The sequence below is a fragment of the Gadus morhua genome, chromosome 23, assembly GCF_902167405.1.
Source record: "Gadus morhua chromosome 23, gadMor3.0, whole genome shotgun sequence".
NCBI classification, from domain to species: Eukaryota; Metazoa; Chordata; class Actinopteri; order Gadiformes; family Gadidae; genus Gadus; species Gadus morhua.
In genome coordinates this window covers 1,200,666-1,221,046 of record NC_044070.1, presented here as the reverse complement: position 1 = coordinate 1,221,046, position 20,381 = coordinate 1,200,666, and the positions used below count along the sequence as shown (strand labels likewise).

At 45.3% G+C, this 20,381-nt stretch overlaps 3 protein-coding genes and 1 pseudogene across 5 annotated transcripts; 3 read left to right on the top strand and 1 right to left on the bottom strand.

Annotated features, from left to right (window-relative positions):
* Positions 1-1,239: 1,239 nt before the first annotated feature.
* kpna1 (karyopherin alpha 1 (importin alpha 5)) lies at positions 1,240-11,394 on the top strand. Its single transcript, XM_030348613.1, has 14 exons — positions 1,240-1,349; positions 2,268-2,401; positions 2,622-2,735; positions 3,026-3,125; positions 3,278-3,372; positions 3,586-3,717; positions 3,971-4,059; positions 4,869-4,968; positions 5,572-5,735; positions 5,835-5,913; positions 7,121-7,246; positions 7,793-7,920; positions 8,179-8,354; positions 9,466-11,394. Exons 2-14 carry the CDS (start codon positions 2,273-2,275, stop codon positions 9,651-9,653), a joined length of 1,620 nt encoding a protein of 539 aa, XP_030204473.1. The 5' UTR covers positions 1,240-1,349; positions 2,268-2,272; the 3' UTR covers positions 9,654-11,394.
* On the top strand, positions 4,098-4,217 carry LOC115537854 (uncharacterized; annotated as a pseudogene).
* A 138-nt stretch (positions 11,395-11,532) lies between the features above and the next one.
* fam162a (family with sequence similarity 162 member A) lies at positions 11,533-15,054 on the bottom strand. 3 transcript variants are annotated; one of them, XM_030348623.1, is made up of 6 exons: positions 14,901-15,054; positions 14,345-14,443; positions 13,133-13,241; positions 12,515-12,623; positions 12,113-12,268; positions 11,533-12,042 (listed from the first exon to the last, which is right to left on the bottom strand). In XM_030348623.1, exons 1-5 carry the CDS (start codon positions 14,938-14,940, stop codon positions 12,143-12,145), a joined length of 483 nt encoding a protein of 160 aa, XP_030204483.1. In that variant the 5' UTR covers positions 14,941-15,054; the 3' UTR covers positions 11,533-12,042; positions 12,113-12,142. The 3 variants fall into 3 exon arrangements, with proteins under 3 accessions (XP_030204483.1, XP_030204484.1, XP_030204482.1); XM_030348624.1 differs by having other exon boundaries at positions 11,533-12,046; positions 12,117-12,268; XM_030348622.1 differs by having other exon boundaries at positions 11,533-12,268.
* Positions 15,055-15,379: 325 nt separating this feature from the next.
* On the top strand, positions 15,380-17,667 carry mix23 (mitochondrial matrix import factor 23). The gene is made up of 5 exons (XM_030348625.1): positions 15,380-15,487; positions 16,333-16,458; positions 16,574-16,720; positions 17,115-17,174; positions 17,334-17,667. The coding sequence occupies exons 1-5, from the start codon at positions 15,437-15,439 to the stop codon at positions 17,382-17,384; spliced, it is 435 nt and encodes a 144-aa protein (XP_030204485.1). The 5' UTR covers positions 15,380-15,436; the 3' UTR covers positions 17,385-17,667.
* Positions 17,668-20,381: the final 2,714 nt, after the last annotated feature.

Genomic DNA, 20,381 nt, shown 5'->3' with positions numbered 1-20,381 from the left:
TTGTGTAAATTGTTTCAATGTATCTTGTTCTTTTTATGATTGTTGATTTTTTTTTAAACACTGCCCTGTAAAGTGACCTTGAGTGCTATGAAAAGCGCCCTCAAATAAAATGTATTATTATTATTATTATTATGATACAAAAAAAAGAAAAGAAATATATATATATTTTTTTTTTTACAAGTGGTGGGTACAAAATGAAGCATGACGAAATCTAGCGGCGTCCCCGGCGTAATCGACGCCTATGGCGGTTGTCCCTTGGCAGCGGGCAGCGGGAACATTCTTGTTGCTGAAATTCCAGAGACGTCAAAGAACCGACGTGTTATGTGCCATAACACCAACAGCAAAATGGTTGCCCAAACAACAAAGAAGTGTGCAACACTTGCGTTACAGCGTGTGTATAATCACACACACACACACAGACACACACACGTCGGGCTCGCACTGTCATAGCTCATTGGCGGGCCAAATTCTCTGGGCTGGCAAGGCAGAGAAAGGGGAGGTGGCATCTCCCCTTATGACGACAGACGGGGAACATTCCAAAACGGCTACTGGGGGAGCATAGGTAGGCTGGGGGAACTCATATAATTCGTAATAATCTAATTCATTGGATCTTTAATTCAAAAGTGACGCACAATCAGACAGCTGCTGAAGATGTCAGCAGCTGTCTGGCTCTCTAGTTCACTATCGTTCCATGGTTCCAAATAGTTCAAAGTTGTGTGCATCTTTAAAATGTACTGTTATATATTTCTTGATGTCTTATTATTCACAACAAATAGTCTGCGGTGGTTGAGAACCCTTGCCCTAAGTGGCATATAGCAAAGGACCTTGCTTCAATGGTGATCAGCGTGGGGTTTCTCCAGACTGCAAAGATCCAGGGGGACGACTGGCACTTTGGAGCGGTGACGGACAGCCAGCCTCCCATGACACCTTTCTATCATGGGACTCATTGAGGAGATATATATGTCTAATGACATCCAAAATTGCTTCTGAACGATACATTCCAGCGTCTTAGAGTACCATATTAAGCGCTATATAAATTGTATTTATTATTATTATTATTATGCCTTGAGCCAATTCTTGGCAAACGTATTTAAATCTTAATGCTCTGAACTAACTAACTACTTTGGCATTTTCTCAGTTCCACATTCCACTCTGATGCCTTCTATTCTAATGAAATGTTTGACCGTAAACTAGACAGACACCGTTAAAGACATCTGGAGGGGCCCCTCGGACTCAGGAGCTGACAGAGTGTGGGGCGTGGGGCCAAGAGGAGCTGCGTAGCTCACGCATGCGCAGTCCTGTACCGGCGTAGAAAGGCTGGCCTTACGGATTAGAGTCCACTTTCTCAGGTCAGTTAAATTAACGTTATATAATATTGATTGGTATACATTGATCGCTAGAACTATTAACCCTTCAGTCCCAGACACAATGCTGTCTATCTTCTCGTTGTCGTTTTGGTTAATACTAACGGCTTATCTCGGAGCTAAGTGACTTAGCCGTGGTTGGCTAGCATTAGCATGCTAGTTAGTCTGTTATGGACTGGGGACTGTTATGACAGCTCCATTTTAAACATTAATAACCTTTACTCTACCTAGTAGCCTATACTGTACCTAGTAGCCTATTCTGTATACTATACCTAGTAGCCTACACTGTACCTAGTAGCCTATACGTATACTACACCAGGTCGCCCATACTGTACCTAGGCTTCTATACTGAATACTGTACCTAGTAGCCTATAATGTACCTACTAGCCTATACTGGAACTAGTAGCCTATAATGTATACTGTACCTAGTAGCCTATACTGTACGTAGTAACCTATACTATACCTAGTAGCCTATAATGTACCTACTAGCCTATACTGTATACTATACCTAGTAGCCTATACTATACCTAGTAGCATACACTGTACCTAGTAGCCTTTAATGTACCTAGTTGCCTATACTGTATACTATACCTAGTAGCCTATACTATACCTAGTAGCATACACTGTACCTAGTAGCCTATAATGTACCTATTAGCCTATACTGTATACTATACCTAGTACGCTATACTGTACCTAGTAGCCTGTTCTGTACCTAGACATGTGTATACGAAGCACAGAACACACTGACCGGCTGGCTGCGTGACCCAATATAACCTTTTGCTAACGCCGAAACAACAGTGTCATGACAGTGTTGACTGTTTACTTTCCATGCAAGCTTTAAATGATCCAATCGTAGATGAGGTGTTTTCCTCCACGTCCAACCATGTTTATCCGTCTCTCCAGGAGACATGATGAGTCAGAGTAAAGACAATGCGCGGCTCAAGAGCTACAAGAACAAGGCGCTCAACTCAGATGAGATGAGGAGGAGGCGGGAGGAGGAGGGACTGCAGTTGCGCAAACAGAAGAAAGATGAACAGGTGTGTATGAGCTTCAATATGTCCGACTTGGAAATTATTATTAAAGGGGCTCCTCTGCTTGTCTTTTCTTCCTATGGTGGGTTTTATTGTTTATTTTGGACTAATTTGTAGAGAAGCACGTCAAAGGAAGTTAACTACCTATCTAATTAGATAGATGCATTACAGTTGCATACTGTGTGGAAATAGAAATCAAGTTTATACTCTTTTTATACTTTGCCAGCTCTTCAAGAGGCGAAACGTTGCAACGGTGGAGGAAGATGGAGCACTGGAGGAGGATGGAATGGCCGACAGTGGCTATCTGGAATCCCAGGCCAACAACATGGACGCCCTCATGGTAGGGTGAAAGCAGCTTCATTACAAGCAACGGTACCTTGTGGTCATGGAACACGATGCAGTACAGAATGACGGTGGTCGAGCCCATGGTGCACTCGTAGCATTCCTTCTCAGCAACGACTTTCATGAGATACCAATAGCACTGATATTGCTTGTGCTTGTATGCTGAGATTTTTACACTTGACAGTTGAACTAGGATCTAGAAAAATAACAAATAGTTTGGTGGCGAATCATCTGTTCTCTTCGTCTGTTGCCACTGATGGTGGCCGCGTGTCTCTGTGCCTCCTGAAGGGGGGGGGCATATCGGTGGACATGACACAGATGATCTTTTCCAGTGCCCCCGAGCAGCAGCTCATTGGCACTCAGCGCTTCCGGAAGCTCCTATCCAAAGGTACAAACAGATTCACACTTTACATATGCTTAGCAGATGCATCTATCACCTTTTTTCTTTCTGTTTCTTTCTGAAACTATGCACCTGATGCATCAATTCGAGTTATTTTTGTAGTGTCGTCTGCATGGCTTATGTCTTATTGTTCCGGACAGAACCCAACCCACCCATTGACGAGGTCATAGCCACTCCCGGGGTGGTGGATCGCTTCGTGGAGTTCCTGAAGAGGAGGGAAAACTGCACGCTGCAGGTACTGTGGCTTCAGCTGCTGAGGTGCTGTTAGGGAATGCTGGTGTAGGGGTAAGGGCCATCTACCCCCAAAGTCTGTGTTTCCTCCTAAGGATGTGTCTGGGTTCACTGTGAGATGCTTTAGAAGAGTCTGCTTGAAAAGATAAGGATGCAGAATTTTTGGTAATGTCTGTTGATTTTCATACATTGGATGCGTATTTGCCATGGTTGCTAGTTCGAGGCTGCATGGGTGCTCACAAACATCGCGTCAGGGACGTCCCATCAGACCAGGGTGGTCATCCAGGCGGGGGCCGTGCCCATCTTCATAGAGATGCTCACCTCAGACTTTGAAGATGTCCAGGAGCAGGTAGGGAGCGTTGAACCAAGTACCCGACGACATAACTCACTAGATTCATATACTGATACTGTAACAAAGGAAAAAAATATTTTTTGATTAAGTTGTGGGGGGATGACCTTTATTCTTTGGACGCTCCTTTCAAATATTAACTGAGAGCTACAAATAGGTACAAGAGGCTGCGGTGAAAACCAAAAGGTGACACAATGCAGATTGAGATGTGTGTGGAATCTTGTTGAGCGGTGGGTTCTCTCCTCTCACCCAGGCTGTGTGGGCCCTGGGGAACATCGCAGGAGACAGCACTGAGTGCCGGGACTACGTGGTGGACTGCAACATCCTGCCCTCCCTAGTCCAGTACGTAGCACTCGGTTCCTCTCTGTTCTACGCTCCTCACATGGGCTACTTACCACCATGGACACGCCCGATCTCGTCTGATCTCGGAAGCTAAGCATGGTCTGGCCTGGTTAGTACCTGGATGGGAGACCGCCTGAGCATACCAGGTGCTGCAAGTGGTGTCGGGTGGTGGCCTATAGGTGGCACTCTTCCCTTTGGCCCTTTCACTCATCAATACCGATGCCCCAGTGCAGTGACAGGGACAATGTGTGTGGAAGGTGCCGTCCTTCGGAGGAGACGTAAAGCCGAGGTCCAGACTCACTGAGGTCATAAGAGATCCCAGGGCACTTATCGCAATGTGTATGAGCCTCGTGTATGAGCAATGTGTATGAGATTGAATGAGCCTCCCAGGCTCATTCAATCTGGCACCCTAATCATCCTCCTGTATAATTGGCTGACTCATTAATTCCCTCACTCTCCACCTCAAGCTGGTGTGTGGTGAGCGTTCTGGCGCAGATTGGCTGCCGTGCATCACCCAAGTGGGTGTTACACACTGGTGGTGGTTAGTGAGGTTCCCCCTTCCCTGTTAAAGTCTCTTTGAGTGTCTAGAAAAGCGCTATATAAATTCAATCAATTATTATTATTATGACTTTAGTTTCTTTGGTTTCTTCCTCTGTTGTTTGGTTTTTTATTTTTAAGTTTTAAGTTTTATTGTAATTCCGCTTTATTCTTACTAAACGTGATCATTGGTCCAGGCTTAAAGCGTAAATTAGTATGAAGTAACAACAACATACAATTGAATAACAAAGTGAATGGATGTCGTCTCCCAGGTTGTTGGCCAAGCAGAACCGCCTGACCATGATGCGGAACGCTGTGTGGGCGCTCTCAAACCTGTGTCGAGGGAAGAACCCGCCGCCAGACTTCAGCAAGGTAACCGTTGCCATGGTCACCATCATGCCCAGCACGCTGCTGAAGTTAAAGGGGGTATCCCGCCACCATCCCCTGCTGGCTGATTGGTGGGGCCGCCTTCTCCCTGCTAATGGATGAGGCTGAACACCCACTCCTGAGGGATAATCTAACCATCCATTAGTTTTACCTTCACTGACGGTACCTGCAGTGCCTACAGTAAACCATACTACCTACATGTAGGGTCAAACACTAGACTTGGTAGCCCCGCCCATTCTGCTGGTGATTTGAGTTAGTCCTGCAGAAGAGTCTGGAGAAGAGCAATACATTTCTTTCTCCTTCCGATACGTTTTTGTGGGAGCCAATCACCAAGATGGCTTTTCTCCCTGGCTCGCTATTGGCTGGTTTAACACAATGACGACAGGGAGGCGACAGCAAGCAGCCAGTTGCGTACAGAGTCATTGAACTAGGCCCATTGATCACGCCTCTTGTGCTGAAGAAAGTGACAGCAGCTTCCTCAGACCAACGTGCGATCTACGATTGAGCTTGGTCTGGCAATAGCCAGGCTACTCAAACACATCATCAGCAGCATTACAAACAGAAAGTCCACCCCTTACCCCCCTGCAGGTGTCCCCGTGTCTCAGTGTGCTGTCCTGGCTGCTGTTCGTCAACGACACGGACATCCTGGCAGATGCGTGCTGGGCGCTCTCCTACCTGTCAGATGGACCCAACGACAAGATCCAGGCTGTCATCGACTCTGGGGTGTGCCGTAGGCTGGTGGAGTTACTGCTGTAAGGAATCACGGACATGGTTTAGGCCTGGTTTGGCATCCTTACAGCTAAATTATGAGTCAATTAAGTTCAGTGGCTGACATGGTTTTGTGTTTGTAGACACTCTGACTACAAGGTGGTGTCTCCTGCCTTACGCGCTGTGGGGAACATAGTCACGGGAGATGACCTACAGACACAGGTAGGTGACCCCTGACCCTCCCTGGGAGGCACAGACACCCTAGGTCCAAGTGGTGTGTCAGCCCATATATTGAACCCCATTAGCTTGTCCCATTTTTGGAGAAAAATTGAAAGTGAGATATTTTCTTTCAATTTAAATGCTACACTCAAGAAGGTTTGTTAACATATAGGATGTTTTTCCTGTGTGCGTCAGCTAGGGATGTTAACCGATGACCGTTTGACCGCTGGTTTACCGCATCAACGTTAAACGATCAATCTTGTCTCTTGCCGGTTAAAATAAAATTGGGATCAGTGTGGACTGTGGAGTGTGTGTTGGTTTCACTCCACATAAAAAGATGATCAGATCAGATGACCTATTTGAATTTGGACGGACACTGTGTCTCTAGCCCGCTGTTTAATTTCTCCTCAAGTATTAATTATTCCCGCATGAGAGCGGCAGAAAATATGATCTCTCAATTATTATGGACAGTAGACTAAACGCTATAAGACTACAGTTAGCCATCTCATTCCAAGGGGAAAAAAAGTATCCCTCACATTTTTCCATCTCCTGCAAACTAAACAAGCGGCGTCTCTTCGGAGCTGTCATTTTCTTAAATGCGCCACGGCAATGTTTCAAATGAGCTCCTAACGCTGCCCTCTTCCGATTGGCCCCTGGTGAATCCCGCGCTGGGTCTCAACGAGGTCCGCGCCATCTCAGACCATTGTGGGCGTTCGAGCCCGCTCTCTACACACGGTCAACTTGCAGTAAGCATGCCTCGTGTTTCAATTCAACACAGGTCGTGCCGCGGTTAGAGCCACTGCCTCTCACTCGGAGAGTGTGTGTGTGTGTGAGTCAGAGGCAGAACAGGAGAGAGATAAGCAGAGTTGCGAAATAACAGGTGGCTGGCGCGGCTCAAATGGTTATTTCAAATAGCACATTTTAATCTGATGGGTTAACCGGTTAATGAGGCTCGGTGGTCGGTCAAGAATATTTTACATTTTCGCCATCCCTAGCGTCAGCAATGCACTCCTATGTCACTGGTTTCTACTTAAACACCTGGTCAGTAGCCCCAGAACTTCCCACCTTTTAGCCACCGTCTCCCTGAAACCATGGAAACCAGTATCTCTATCCCTTTCCTGAACAGTGATTGTTCAGATCCAGGTCCCTCAAGGCGAGTATTTCATATTGTGTGTGTGGGGGTGTGTGCTTATCGTTGTGCGTTATGCAGGTGATCTTGAACTGTTCAGCGCTTCAGTCCCTGCTCCATCTCCTCAGCAGCACCAAGGAGTCCATCAAGAAGGAGGCCTGCTGGACCATCTCCAACATCACGGCAGGCAACCGAGCACAGATCCAGGTGGGACACCACCTTTTGTAATCAACCACCCAGTTTCTAGATCATACCCTGGGACAATCCTATCAACCCATAAAATCTATCACAGTGAGGTAGTTATTTCCACTAGTAGCTTGTATGTGGTTCCTACCCATTTGTCTCTTTGTGCAAAACTAATGTAAGAAATATAGTGTTCAATCTTAATACTTCATTAGCCATCAATCTCCCACACATCCATATGCTTATCGCATATGGATGAGGAAAAACTGAAAACTGCCAAGGTTGGGAAAACTGCCCAGCACTGGGATTGGTGAATGTGAGCAAGAACAGGCGATGTGCACTTTCAAGTGACTAATCCCAGTCTCTCTCTCTCTCTCTCTCTCTCTCTCTCTCTCTCTCTCTCTCTCTCTCTCTCTCTCTCTCTCTCTCTCTCTCTCTCTCTCTCTCTCTCTCTCTCTCTCTCTCTCTCTCTCTCTCTCTCTCTCTCTCTCTCTCTCTCTCTCTCTCTCTCTCTCTCTCTCTCTCTCTCTCTCTCTCTCTCTCTCTCCCCCTTCCCCCCCCCCCCCCCAGTTGGTGATGGATGCAGGACTGATGCCCCCCCTCATCGCCATCCTGCAGGTGGCAGAGTTCCGGACACGTAAGGAGGCGGCCTGGGCTATCACCAACGCTACCTCCGGGGGTTCAGCAGAGCAGATCAGGTCGGTCCCACTGTGAACACATCTGGTTCAGGTGCCCAAGGAACCCTGGTTGTAGAGTACATCACATACGTTAATTTGGTTAAGCATTTAGCTCTACTGCCGATTTCTCTTCGATTACTCTGTGGTTAATCCCACAGTGTCAGGGTTACTGCCTGTTAAATATTCTGGTGTTCAATAAGTCATCGGGTAAATCTATTCCTACTGATTCCTCCATCTGAGACCTTCCAACAGCGTCGTCCTCCCTGTCCTCCCCTGCAGGCACCTGGTGGGCCTGGGCTGCATAAGCCCGCTGTGTGACCTGCTGACCTTGATGGACTCGAAGATCGTGCAGGTGGCGCTGAACGGCCTGGAGAACGTGCTGCGCCTGGGGGAGCAGGAGGCCAAGAGAGGAGGGGGCATCAACCCCTACTGTGCTCTCATAGAGGAGGCATATGGTGGGACCCTCACAGAAAAAGTGTCCATATACCACCAACACTCCTGTAGCACTTTCTGTTATGATATAAGGATGGTCTAGCGGTTAGGCTGTCTGCAGTTTACCTGTAGTAAATCTTCAGCAGGAGGGAGAGGAGATGGAAGACGGATCCGCGCTGTCCTGCCAAACCCAGCACAGCAGCTTTCATGCTCATCTCGACAGAGGGTTAGAAAGGTTTTTCAAATAATTCTTTCCAAATGGAAAACAGTTTCCAAGATCCCTCTGTCGAAATGAGCGTGAAAGCTGCTGTGCTGGGTTAGGCAGGACAGAGCGGATCCGCTTCATCTCCGCTCCAAAGAGCGCTATCATCTGTATTGTCAATCCTCTCAACCCCATTCATTGTGATCCACCCCCATTCAGAACTTGTAGTCGTGCATTTTTCCTCCGGTGATTTGATGAAGCGTCAAGTCACCGGAAGTGTATTGGTAAAAATATTCTATAAATATATGATGAAACATACTGTTGGAGCACAATGTTGTTTTAGGGGTTTAATGAGTGGCTGTAGATCAGATACAATATAATTATGATATTGTATTTGATCTACAGTGACCAAAATACAATATCATGACATCTATTTACTGTTATGATTTATAACAGTAAAGAGATCACCTACAATATGGTGAATTTACGTCTTTAAGGTGCACTAATAGGTCACTGATATCACCCAACTGCATTAACATGTTACCTCCCCCCTCCATGTCCCTCTCTCCACCCTCCATGCCTCTCTCCCCCTCTCCTCCCTCTCAATCCTTCATGCTTCTCCCTCCCCCCCTCCCCTTTCACCCTCCATGCCTCTCTCCCCCTCTCCTCCTTCTCCACCCTCCATGCCTCTCTCTCCCTCTCCACCCTCCATGCCTCTCTCCCCCTCTCAATCCTTCATGCTTCTCTCTCCCTCCCTCCCCTTTCACCCTCCATGCCTCTCTCCCCCTCTCCTCCCTCTCCACCCTCCATGTCTCTCTCCCCCTCTCCTCCCTCTCCACCCTCCATGCCTCTCTCCCCCTCTCCTCCCTCTCCACCCTCCATGCCTCTCTCCCCCTCTCCTCCCTCTCCACCCTCCATGCCTCTCCCCCCAGGCCTGGACAAGCTGGACTTCCTGCAGCACCATGAGAACAAGGAGATCTACCAGAAGGCCTTCGACCTGAACGAGCGCTACTTCAGTCCCGAGGATGAGGACCCGGCGCTGGCCCCCGCCGTTGACATGCAGCAGCAGCAGTTCCTCTTCCAGCAGTGTGAGGGCCCCGTGGAGGGCTTCCAGCTATAATGCCCCTCCTGCTCCAATTCCTGCTCCTTCTCCGCTCCGCCGTCCATCGTCTTCATCACCTCTGTGCTTCTCCTCGTCCTCCTCCAGCCAGGGCAGAACCGTGGTCCCCTCAACTCCCACAGATTGTTCAAGATAATTGTGGTGCAGTACTTCTGCATTCGTACTCCTAGTAGACCTCACCCCTCCCTGCCTGGCGGACCGCGCGTGTGTTGGCTTGCAACAGGAACAGCGTGGTGCTTGCCATCGCGGTAACCCTCCCCCAGTATCACCCAACGCCACACAAGACCCCCCTGGGTTTCCACCAGCAATCTCAGATTGGTGGAGGATTCCCCCTCTCCCGGTGAAGAGGGATTTGGCAATAACCGCTTGTCTGATTGAACTGCAGGTGTTGACTCTAGACAGACAAACACACAGACGTGAGTTTCCATTTGAGTTAATTTCCCCCAGGACGACCCCAAGAGAAGGCGCTCTTAACCACTGGGCGGTGATGAGTGACCCCATGCATCACCGTGGTCACCAGACTTATTATTCCACGGTCTGTTGAACTGTGGCAGGTCCCCCCTCCCTAAGGACTGGACTGACCGTATTCCACTAGCAGGGCCTACAGGACAGAATGGAAGTGACCTCCCTACCACTCCTCTCTAGCCGTCCGTCTAGCTACCGTTTGGCCAGAGTGAACGCATTAGGATCAGGACGGGTGTTTGGTTAAAGGAGCGCAGCTTGTTCCTCCGTTCTCATTGGGTGTCCATTTTGGATCCCACACCATGCATTCCTTCTCCCAGTAACCACTTCTCTCACAACGGGCTCCCCACACTACATGTGAGGAGCCAGGGGCGCACGTCCTCCCATGGCGCCATGGGATCTCCAATCTTCCATGCACTGAGACTAATGGACACTGAACAAAGACTAGAACTAGGTGTGCTATTGAACAAGACGCCTGCTGCACAGCAGAGCCATACGGGGTGCGGGTGGCAATTTGCATTTCAAAACTGGGCTATAATCCCATTTCATTTTTTTAAGCACTTTAGTTTGGGCCTCCTGACTGCCGGTAGTTTCTAAGTGCTTGACCCCGTTATGATTGTTTGACGTTGTTGGCACGTTACCCAACCAACCCGCTCAGGAAGTGAGGCGTGAACAGCACGCCCTGAAGCAGTCCCTTGTTCTGCCCCTCCCTGGTCTCGTCCGACCATGGACCTGACCTGGAGTCCATCGAGGACTTGGCCTGCTCACATACCAGCTGGGTTCTCCAGTGGGGCCACTTTCCAAAACAACCAACAACCCTGACAGAAAACTCTACCAATGGAAAATCCGATTCAAATGTTTATTTTAGGCATCAAGAAAATCCAAACTGTCGGCTTCTTCTGTGTTGCTCTGGTTACATGAGCAAGTTTGGACTTGCCAAATTATTCATACTCACAAGCTAATCCTAATTTATATTTCAAGTGTTCTTTTAAATCATGATTTTAAAGTTGATATTAAAACAGCACATCTTTATCAGGTAGGCCTCTCGTCTCACCTCCTCGCTGCCGTTCCCTTTTCTCCCCCCATAAGTTAAGTAGTTTCCTCAATCCAGATTTAACTTTTCTGATGATTCTCATCTTTGAAAAAACTCAATCATTGTCAAGGCCTTTTTGTGGTTTGTCATTTTGCAAATTGCGTGTTCTACCATGTTCATTATTCCATCGAGTTTGTGCAACTGTCCTGTTTAAACTATTTGCATAAAAGCAGTTTCATGAATGAATGCTTGGGAGTTTAGTTTTATGATGTAATATGAAACGTCAAACATTTTAAATATTTCATGTGAACATGAAATTGGTTCTATCACACATGTTACATTGACCATTTTGCACACCAAAGAAATCAGTCATTAACACTGTGGTTGCTCAGCATTCAAGTTGAAAGTTTTAATGGTTTGATCACTCCAGGATACGTTTTTTACAACAGCCGCTGACCACGCTTTATGTCAACAGACGGATTAGACAATAGGAACTTGCCAAAAGTAAAGGACCCAGTATTTTATACAGTATCAGTTCTGATCCATTTCTAAGGGTTTTCAGGTAAAAACGAATTAATTTCAACAGTCGGTTTAGCTGTAAGAGGCAGGGGGAGAAAATGCCCTGGGTTTTAATATTAGTGACAACTACAGAAACAGGAACAAAGAACACATTTTGGTCAGAGGCAGGAATCTGCAACCAAAAAGTTGATCCATGGAAAACACTGAGCAATGACAGTGAGTGTGTACACATCTGTAGCCTGTGTTGTGCAAGGAAATCAAGGTTGTGTAGCACTGTGGGCTATTTGGATCTTGGCATATTTTCTACAATTAAGGCATGGCACCTTTATGGAGTGCTAGGCGCTCTCTCTCTCTCTCTCTCGCTCTCTCGATATAGAGAGAGATATATAGAGATAGAGATAGAGATATATATATAGATAGAGATATATAACTAATAACCGGAGAGGAGATCATTTAGTAGGTGGGACATGTCCTGTCATTGGGCCTTTCCAGACATGGCGGCGGCGCTAGCGGCCTCCTGCTGCTGTAGCTGGAACTCCTGTCTCCACTTGGCCTTCTTCTCCATGTTCTGGCCTGTCAGAGACTCATGTCGGCCCGCTGCCTGCCCACCGCCACAGGGAAACCAGGTGAGAGGCCAAATGGATACGGCCATACTTGACACAATTGTAGTTATTGTACAGATATCAGGTCAGAACTGTTCAACATGTATACATCAGTGTAGTCCATCGTTCCTCATGAACTTGGAAGAAGAGGACCAAGAAGACCATTTGAAACATTGTTTGCTCTGAGGAGGCAGTTTACCAAACCAACACAGAACCCATTGGAACAACTCCATGTTGACTCTTACCCGTTTGCCTAAAATGACCATTATCAAGCAGGCAGCTATTGTGGTCACCATCATGCCGTAGCATGCCTTCACTCTCATCCGATTCCTTGAGGCATCGATCATCTCAAACCTGGAGCAACAGAGTGAACCACTGTTAAATTAATAATGAAACACCTGCCTCACGGACATCTGATTTAGCCATTTATAGCAGACGCCTTTATCCAAATAAACAAATTAAAAATTGAAGCTGAGAACAACCATGATAATTAGGCAATCTTAGCCAAACTGATAATGTTGTATTTTTCCACTTAGGGCAGACTAAGTGCAGAGTCCTTGGACAAGTGTCTGTAATAAATTCAGAGCCCCATGTTATACAGGATGAGCTGGGTGTGGGGTCTTCTGATAATCATCCATCAAAACAGGAGATAAGGTCTACTGATTACTCAGGATAAGTGAATTACCGACTGCTGCAGACAAGAGGCCTTGTTTGAAATACAGTCACCCAGAAGCACCATAAACTGGAACTGCATTACACCAATTACAATTGTAGATTGGCGTAGATGTAACTTGATTGAATCCTATAAACCAATAGAATGCTAGAAGTGAGTAGGTCAGATGTAAATAGGAAAGGACACTCACGACACAAACTCTGGGATCTGGTCGGCGCTCTTGAAACGCCCAGACCAGATCAGAATCTTCTTATCCATGTCTGAGGGTCTGTACCCAGGCAGCTTGAATCCCAGGTGGGCTGCAGGACAAAGAGTACCAGTAAGACCAGGAGAAGACAGTGGGTTTATCAATGCTTATGTGTCCCTGTGAAGTCCTATGAGAAAGGCATTGTAATGATGACTCATTACAATGCCTTTCTCATAGGACTTCACAGGGACACATAAGAATATCCCACAACTCTTAAACTTTCAAATAATATACCAGGTAGAAGTCCCAAGAATAGGCAGAATATTAGTATCTATGGATGAAATAATCCAGGACAGGCAACCAGTTTGACTCATGTTTAGACTTCCGCTGCTCGGTTCATGATCCTCAGGGACAACAAGGGAAGTTTACACAGCTTCAATGTCAATAGCAAGCATCAAATAATCACAGACGGATGGCCTGTATGAATAAACAACTGTGGGGATAAGGTCATGCGAATATAAGGATGTGCATTTCTTTGAATTTAATATATTTTCGTATGAGAAAAAGCTGGAGAAAAGACGACGCTGAAGTTGGCATCCGATTCGCAGCATCGGATTCGGCTTGAAAACCACTTAGAATCTTCAAATCGGTCCTGATTGAAAACCACTACACCTAGACTCTTCAAATCTGGACTACATTATCACAGTGAGGCTATACATTATGTAAAACATAGTTTCAGATTTGTTAAACCTTTACCCTATGTGCAATACAGGCTTATTTGAAAAAAATGTAGGGGTCCAGACCGCATTGCATTTTCACAAATAGGTTAAAGGTTTCACAAATCTGAAACTATGTTTTACATAATGTATAGCCTCACTGTGATAATTTAGTCCAGATTTGAAGAGTCTAGGTGTAGTGGTTTTAATCAGGATCAGTTCTAATGCGGTCTGGACCCCTAAAAAGCATTAAAATGAGCCTGTATTGCATTTTCACAAATAGAAAAAAGGTTTCACAAATCTGTAACTATGTTTATTATAATGTATAGCCTCACTGTGATAATTTAGTCCAGATTTGAAGAGTCTAGGTGTAGTGGTTTTAAATCAGGACCGATTTAAAGTGGACCAGCTGCTGAATCGGATGCTGCGAATCGGATGCCAACTAAAGGCTGAATACGAAGCTGTCAGGGGGTACATGTGACGTGTGTGAGAACCCAACTGTTGGCAGGAGCTGTAGCTGGAGGCTCCGCTTTGGTCTCCTGGGGTTTGCTGCACAACGTTCTCCTGCTCGCATCCACCACCTGCCTGCGCCATTGACCTGCACGGAAACCATCATTGAGAGTCACGTAGAGCAAAATGTAACTGTCCATGCCCAAACCTGCTAAGAGCGCCACCTACAATAGCCATGGATAGGAATTTATATTTTAGCCCCTTCTTCTCGGTTGGTGTTTTTGAAAGACGGGCAGTTTATTATATTATTTTGGTACATCACAAAGTGCGTGGTGCGGGTGAACGCCAAGTTAACCAATCCAAGTAGAACGTTAATCCTTGTGTAAATTAACCGATCAACTTGTAGAATGAGCCATCACAGGACGCGGTCGACAAAAGGTCATCACCAGGTCCAGTGTCACCACAGTGTCAACACTGGTACCAGTATCACCACCATGATGAACCATTAATACGTTGGCCTACCAAGTTACGTCGGCGAATAATTGTTAAATAGCACTGATAGTAGAACGAACTCAACAACACACGGACACACACGGGGCTCATACCTGCGACGCTGAGGAGACTCCGACCTCTCATCATGTTCATTTCTGCAGAGGACTCTTAAAGTTGCACTGGGAATAAACCAGTGGAGGAGTGGACCAGTCGAACTGCAGACAATGTTTTGTTATGACATATTCAAGAGCAGTAGGCAGGACCCCTGGGATACGGGTTGGTGTCCGCAGTGCCTTGTTAGAATGATACGTTTAATTCATCCACGGCATGGAGGATAAGGCTGTGTAACCAAGTATTATGTTTCAAGCTGCTATACATGTTGAAGAGAATAATAATCTTAATGCATATCTCATGCATTTGTCAGACTTGTGTATGATAACGGAACGAGATACTTGCCTTCATACATGTGCCGTCGATCATATAATGGTACATGTACATATATGTAATAAGCTCCAAATGATAAACATATAAACGAAGGACTCTAATAATTATAATATAGGATAGGATTTCAGATTCAGAAAATATATTGACTAAACTAGGTTAGGTCAGGCATACATTCAGACACCTCGTGAAGGACCCTGCATTCACCATGGCGGCGCCCGGTGAACCTTTAAACTGTGAGGACTTCTCAATGTTTCAGGTAATAAACAATATATCAGTACCAAAGTCTGATGAAAAGTCTCGTGAGAACATGCACCTAAATACAGACTTTACGGCCCAGTCGTATCTTTTCCTGAATGAAATATGTTGTATTTATTCTGGAAATCCAATGTTGTGTAACCGCACACAAATTTGAGGAAAAGTAATGGTTTTAGGGATTATCATTGAAGACTATCTATGAATACATCTACCGATCTGCAAATACATATGTTCAACTGGACCCATCAACACCAACGTTATGGTGACGACTATCATTCTTCAATTTCTCTCTGGGCTATTAAGTTTAAGACGTGGAATTATAGGTGCTCCATGCACCGTGTTGTAAATGGAAGTCATTGTCAACAATCTACTTTTATTTTAATTAAAAAAGGTACACTTAGCGAGACGGTAACTGAGCGTTCGTGGTGTTCTGTCTTATCTCTTGTTTTGGATCCCTTCTAAGAAAAAGAAAGCGGCAAGCTCGGGAATCTGTGTGCCTCAAGCAGTACAATCAGAGAGATAGAACGTTCATTGACATACTACATAAAGCATGTCTACAGTTTGTTCAAGGGAAAATCCCTCACCTGCCGTGTGAGTCCAGACCGCAATCGTCCACCGTTTTAGAACAGCAGTGAGAGTCTCGGGGCTAAGGTAAAGTGAGGTAAAATGGACACAAACTAAGAAGTTTAAATTGACCAGCAGAGATTGTAATGATACATTGATGATGACACAACACATACTCGATGATGACAAGCAACGCAACATACCTGCAGTGTTTGGTGCAAGAGTAGAGAATTTTGTGATGGAATTTCCATGATGATACACAACTAAACCTGTGTGTGTCAGGAGGCCCTGAGGGTGATCCGGACCATCGACGACCGCATCGTCCATTCCCTGAACACGAGCGTCCCCACCGTCTCCTTCTCAAGCAGAGTGGACGCCACTCAGACATGTGAAAAACTCTACCAAACGGTCAGCATGGATACCACTAGAATAAAAAAAATAATCCACCTTTATTTCTATCTGCTCTAGTAGTTTGCCAATGCTATTGTGAAAACGTTTTGCTGCTTTTCATTACGTTCTGCAGATGATGGAGGCCCATCTGAGCAGAGACAAAGCCATCAAGGCGTGTTTAGCCCAGACCTCTGAGGCAATGGGACACTTGAGAGAAGAAAGGACAAAAGATGCTGACAACCTTGCAGTACTTAAACAGCTTAGAAAAGAGCAAACCAAGGTAATCCCTCATCCCAAAACAATGGGGCGCCACCGAGCCAAGTTTGCAACGCAACTGACAGAATTAAACTCAACCTTCCACAATATAATATAATAATATATTTTTAATGTCCGCTCATGTTGAGTGAATCGACATTTTGGATGCATCAAACACTGTCTTTAAAATAGTCTTTCCTTAGAACCGTAAAGTATATTGTCTGTCTTATCAAATGGACTCTGTCCTCCACTGAAGTTTGGGGTTTATCTGCTGATGCAAACACACTTAAACACCCATTCTGAAATCCATGAGGGCACAATGGCCTTGAAGGAATGACAATCTCACAAAATAATCTTGTTCCTACACATGAAGTGTTGTTGATTGATTCCATTGTTGATCTTCCCCTTTCTCCTTCCAGTTGAAGCTAATGCAGTCAGAGTTGAATGTTGAGGAGGTGATCAATGACAGAAGTCTGAAGGTAACAGTCTCTCAAACATATTGAACCATCCATTTAAAATGAATAGGCCATAGCCACTCAGTCAATGTATGACTGTTGTTGAATTCCCTGATGATTTCAATGGAACTCTTCACTTTGATTCATTTAATTAAATTTATCCTCACTAATTCTTCGATGTAGGTTTTCAATGAAAGATGCAGAACTCACTACACGCCCCCTAAGGTGAAGTGACTTGAGTCTGTGTACGGTTCAGAGAGCTGCCCCCAGACCAGCACTATTCTGGAGCTACCTAGAAACGAAGCCGGACCCCGTCTGCTCTCCCAGCCCTCCCATCACTGTGGCCCCTCATCCCGATCCAGAGAGCTGCTTGGACCCTGACCCTGTACTGCCATAAACAAACTGGAAAGACCCCCAACTCCCTTTCAGCGGGGGAGGGTTCCCCTCTGTCTCTCCTCGTCTGAAAGGCATTGTATGAAAAATTTATTTATTTTATATAAATATATACATACTTAAATGCTTTCTGGTTCTTTCTGTGATATAAGCCCTCTCCCCCAGAAATTGTGGAGATAGAATTTTTTTTTTTTTTTAAGAGACATGACATGTCATCGCCATCATCACATTCATCATCAATGTATGTGTTGGCCCAAAACAAATGGAGGAATTATCTTTGTTGAAGTTGAGTTGATCACAATGGTCCATACCCCTCCCACCTTTAGGCTCATCTGATCACAATTGTGTACACCTCATAAAACTGCCCTCAAGAGAGGCAAGGTACTGACTGTACATATTAAGGACTGGTCAGAGAATGCTTGACTGTCTCTTCAGGGCTGTCATTTTGTCACAAAAACATTAAGAACAATTTCTTATTTACAGCATTGATCTGGTCAAAGTGGCCCCAACAGGAATCAAGGTACAAATAAAAAATACACAACGGATATACAAATGCACAGCCTATGTACAGACAAACACAAATAGAACACAAATGTAAATGAATGCGACGAGTGTAAAAGGGCTGGACAGGGTTTAATGAATAAAAGACAACCAAAATAAATGGATGTGTGTGCGTGCGAGCACCCGTGCATGTGTGTATGCGAGCAGATATCGGATATATAAGATATATAAATGACATAATTATGAAGGAAAGATGATGAAGATGTTCCACTTAATGCAATACTGTGCCTCGGCTTTCAGGTGAGCTGCAAAGCAATGGCCGAATGTCATGTTCAGCACCCTATAATCGGGATTCAAACTCTCAACCTGTACAAGGCATTATCCCATTGAGCCACTGATAAACCTGAACTGCAGCCTCATTCACATGTTCAAAATGTCTATTGTTAACGACATCCAGAAACCTCCAAGCACACATTTCTCAAGTGAATTAAGGGCTTTCTTCAAAGCATATACCTGAGAAAGCTTTGAAATTCTGGGGAAATTAAACCTTTAGTTTGGAGTCAAGAACACTAACGGAAGAAATATATATGACAGTTAATTATGAAGGAAAAATTCAGGAATTTCAGGTGTTGTTCAGGTGTTTCTTAAATGAGTGGCAATGACAGAATGTCATGTTCAGCTTGTTCATAATGCTCTGATCAATAAGGGAGCCGAAGACCAGGGGGAAAAAGATGCATCTGATTTTAGAGATTAATATGATGAAAGAATTTTGAGTCCAGGTCAATCTAGTAAGGAGAATTAAGGCTAGTTCATATTTTTTTAAATAGCGCCACCTTTGGGTGTAGTACCACAATTTGGGTTTATGGGTAGTGGGAGGTATTGGTATCCACCTAATAAGTCTTTATACAATAACAAAATGGTCATAAAAGAAAAATGGGCTAACTGCTCCAACTTTATAGGCCAGTATTTCTCAAATGGAACTAAATAAAACTAATTCTGTTTGATCGAGTCCTTCAGGAACAACAGAGAAGAGCAAGAAGTGCATTTTATCTTATGTGCCTAAACACTCAATGCTCTGTTCATTGTAGTCTTTCAGAGCAAATGTGTTTTTCTTTGTATTTTTGGTCTTTCTCTCATTGCTTTGTTTATGTCAGACATGCTAATCAGATTTGCTTTTGTACGTATCTAATTTCAGTGTAAATATAGTCCCATGTATTTGTAGTGGTGCTATCCATTTATCATCTTTAACAGAAAAGATCTGAAATTCTGGTTTCTCTTCACATTTCACCGTGCCAACAAAAAATATTTGGCTCAAATCAGTGTCCTCCACAACATGAACAGATTTTCCTTTTTGTTTCTCTATTCTTTTTGAAAAACATTGTATTTTTTGGTAACTGGGCAGAGTAATTAAAACATGTTAATCCGCTGGTCCACTAGGTGGCAGCAACTCTCTGTTACGGTTGAGTTAACCTATAGTACAGCACACAAGTTCAGTCAGTGATGTGCCCCGGTTTTGCCCTGTTAAATTAAGCTGCACACTGTGTTCGTCAGGAACTAAAGCTCCTTCAATGTGCAATAAGAAGCCTCCCATGAGTTACTACATAAATGGCGACGAGGATAAACTAAAGCCGGTGCCTCGTGGGGAGGCAAGCAAACAGTAAGACTCTGTAAAGTTAGCGAATCCGAATCGGACGTTACCCGGAAATAATCATGGCAGCGGCCTTGGTAGGGAGCACCGCTCCGTTCCACAGTAGCTGTGTTCGAAGTCGTTCCCTATTCACTCACTCACTATTCCCTATATAGTGTTCATGATATAGTGCACTACATAGGGAACGAACAAACGAGAATTCGGACACTACGCTGAACATTTCTAATGGCGCATTTCCACTGCAGGGTGCGGAACGGATCGGATCGCAAAGGTGCGGGTCGGATCGCGTTTCCACCGCCAAAAGTGGGCGTGACCCGGACTTTGCCGTACCCGTTCCGACCCCATTTTAGGGACTCCTCCGTTGCGGTACCCAAAACGAGACCAGACGCCTGAAAGGGTACCCTGGAATTCTAGCTACACCCCCCCTCCGTTGATTGGTCGACAGAATCGTCACTTCCGGGTGACGCGGGGATAAAAACAAACAAACAGTAGCCTCGAGGTATCATTATTTGCAATTAACATGTCGCGTAAAAAGCTTGCTTGGGCGAACAAGGAGGTGGAGACGTTCGTCTGCATTCTTGCGGAGGAAGACGTTGTTTAAGATGTTTACGTAGCTGCCGCGGCGATCGACATCCGGCCTACCACAAAGGGTACTGTCGGTGGTGGAAACGCGACCTCGGAACTGAGCT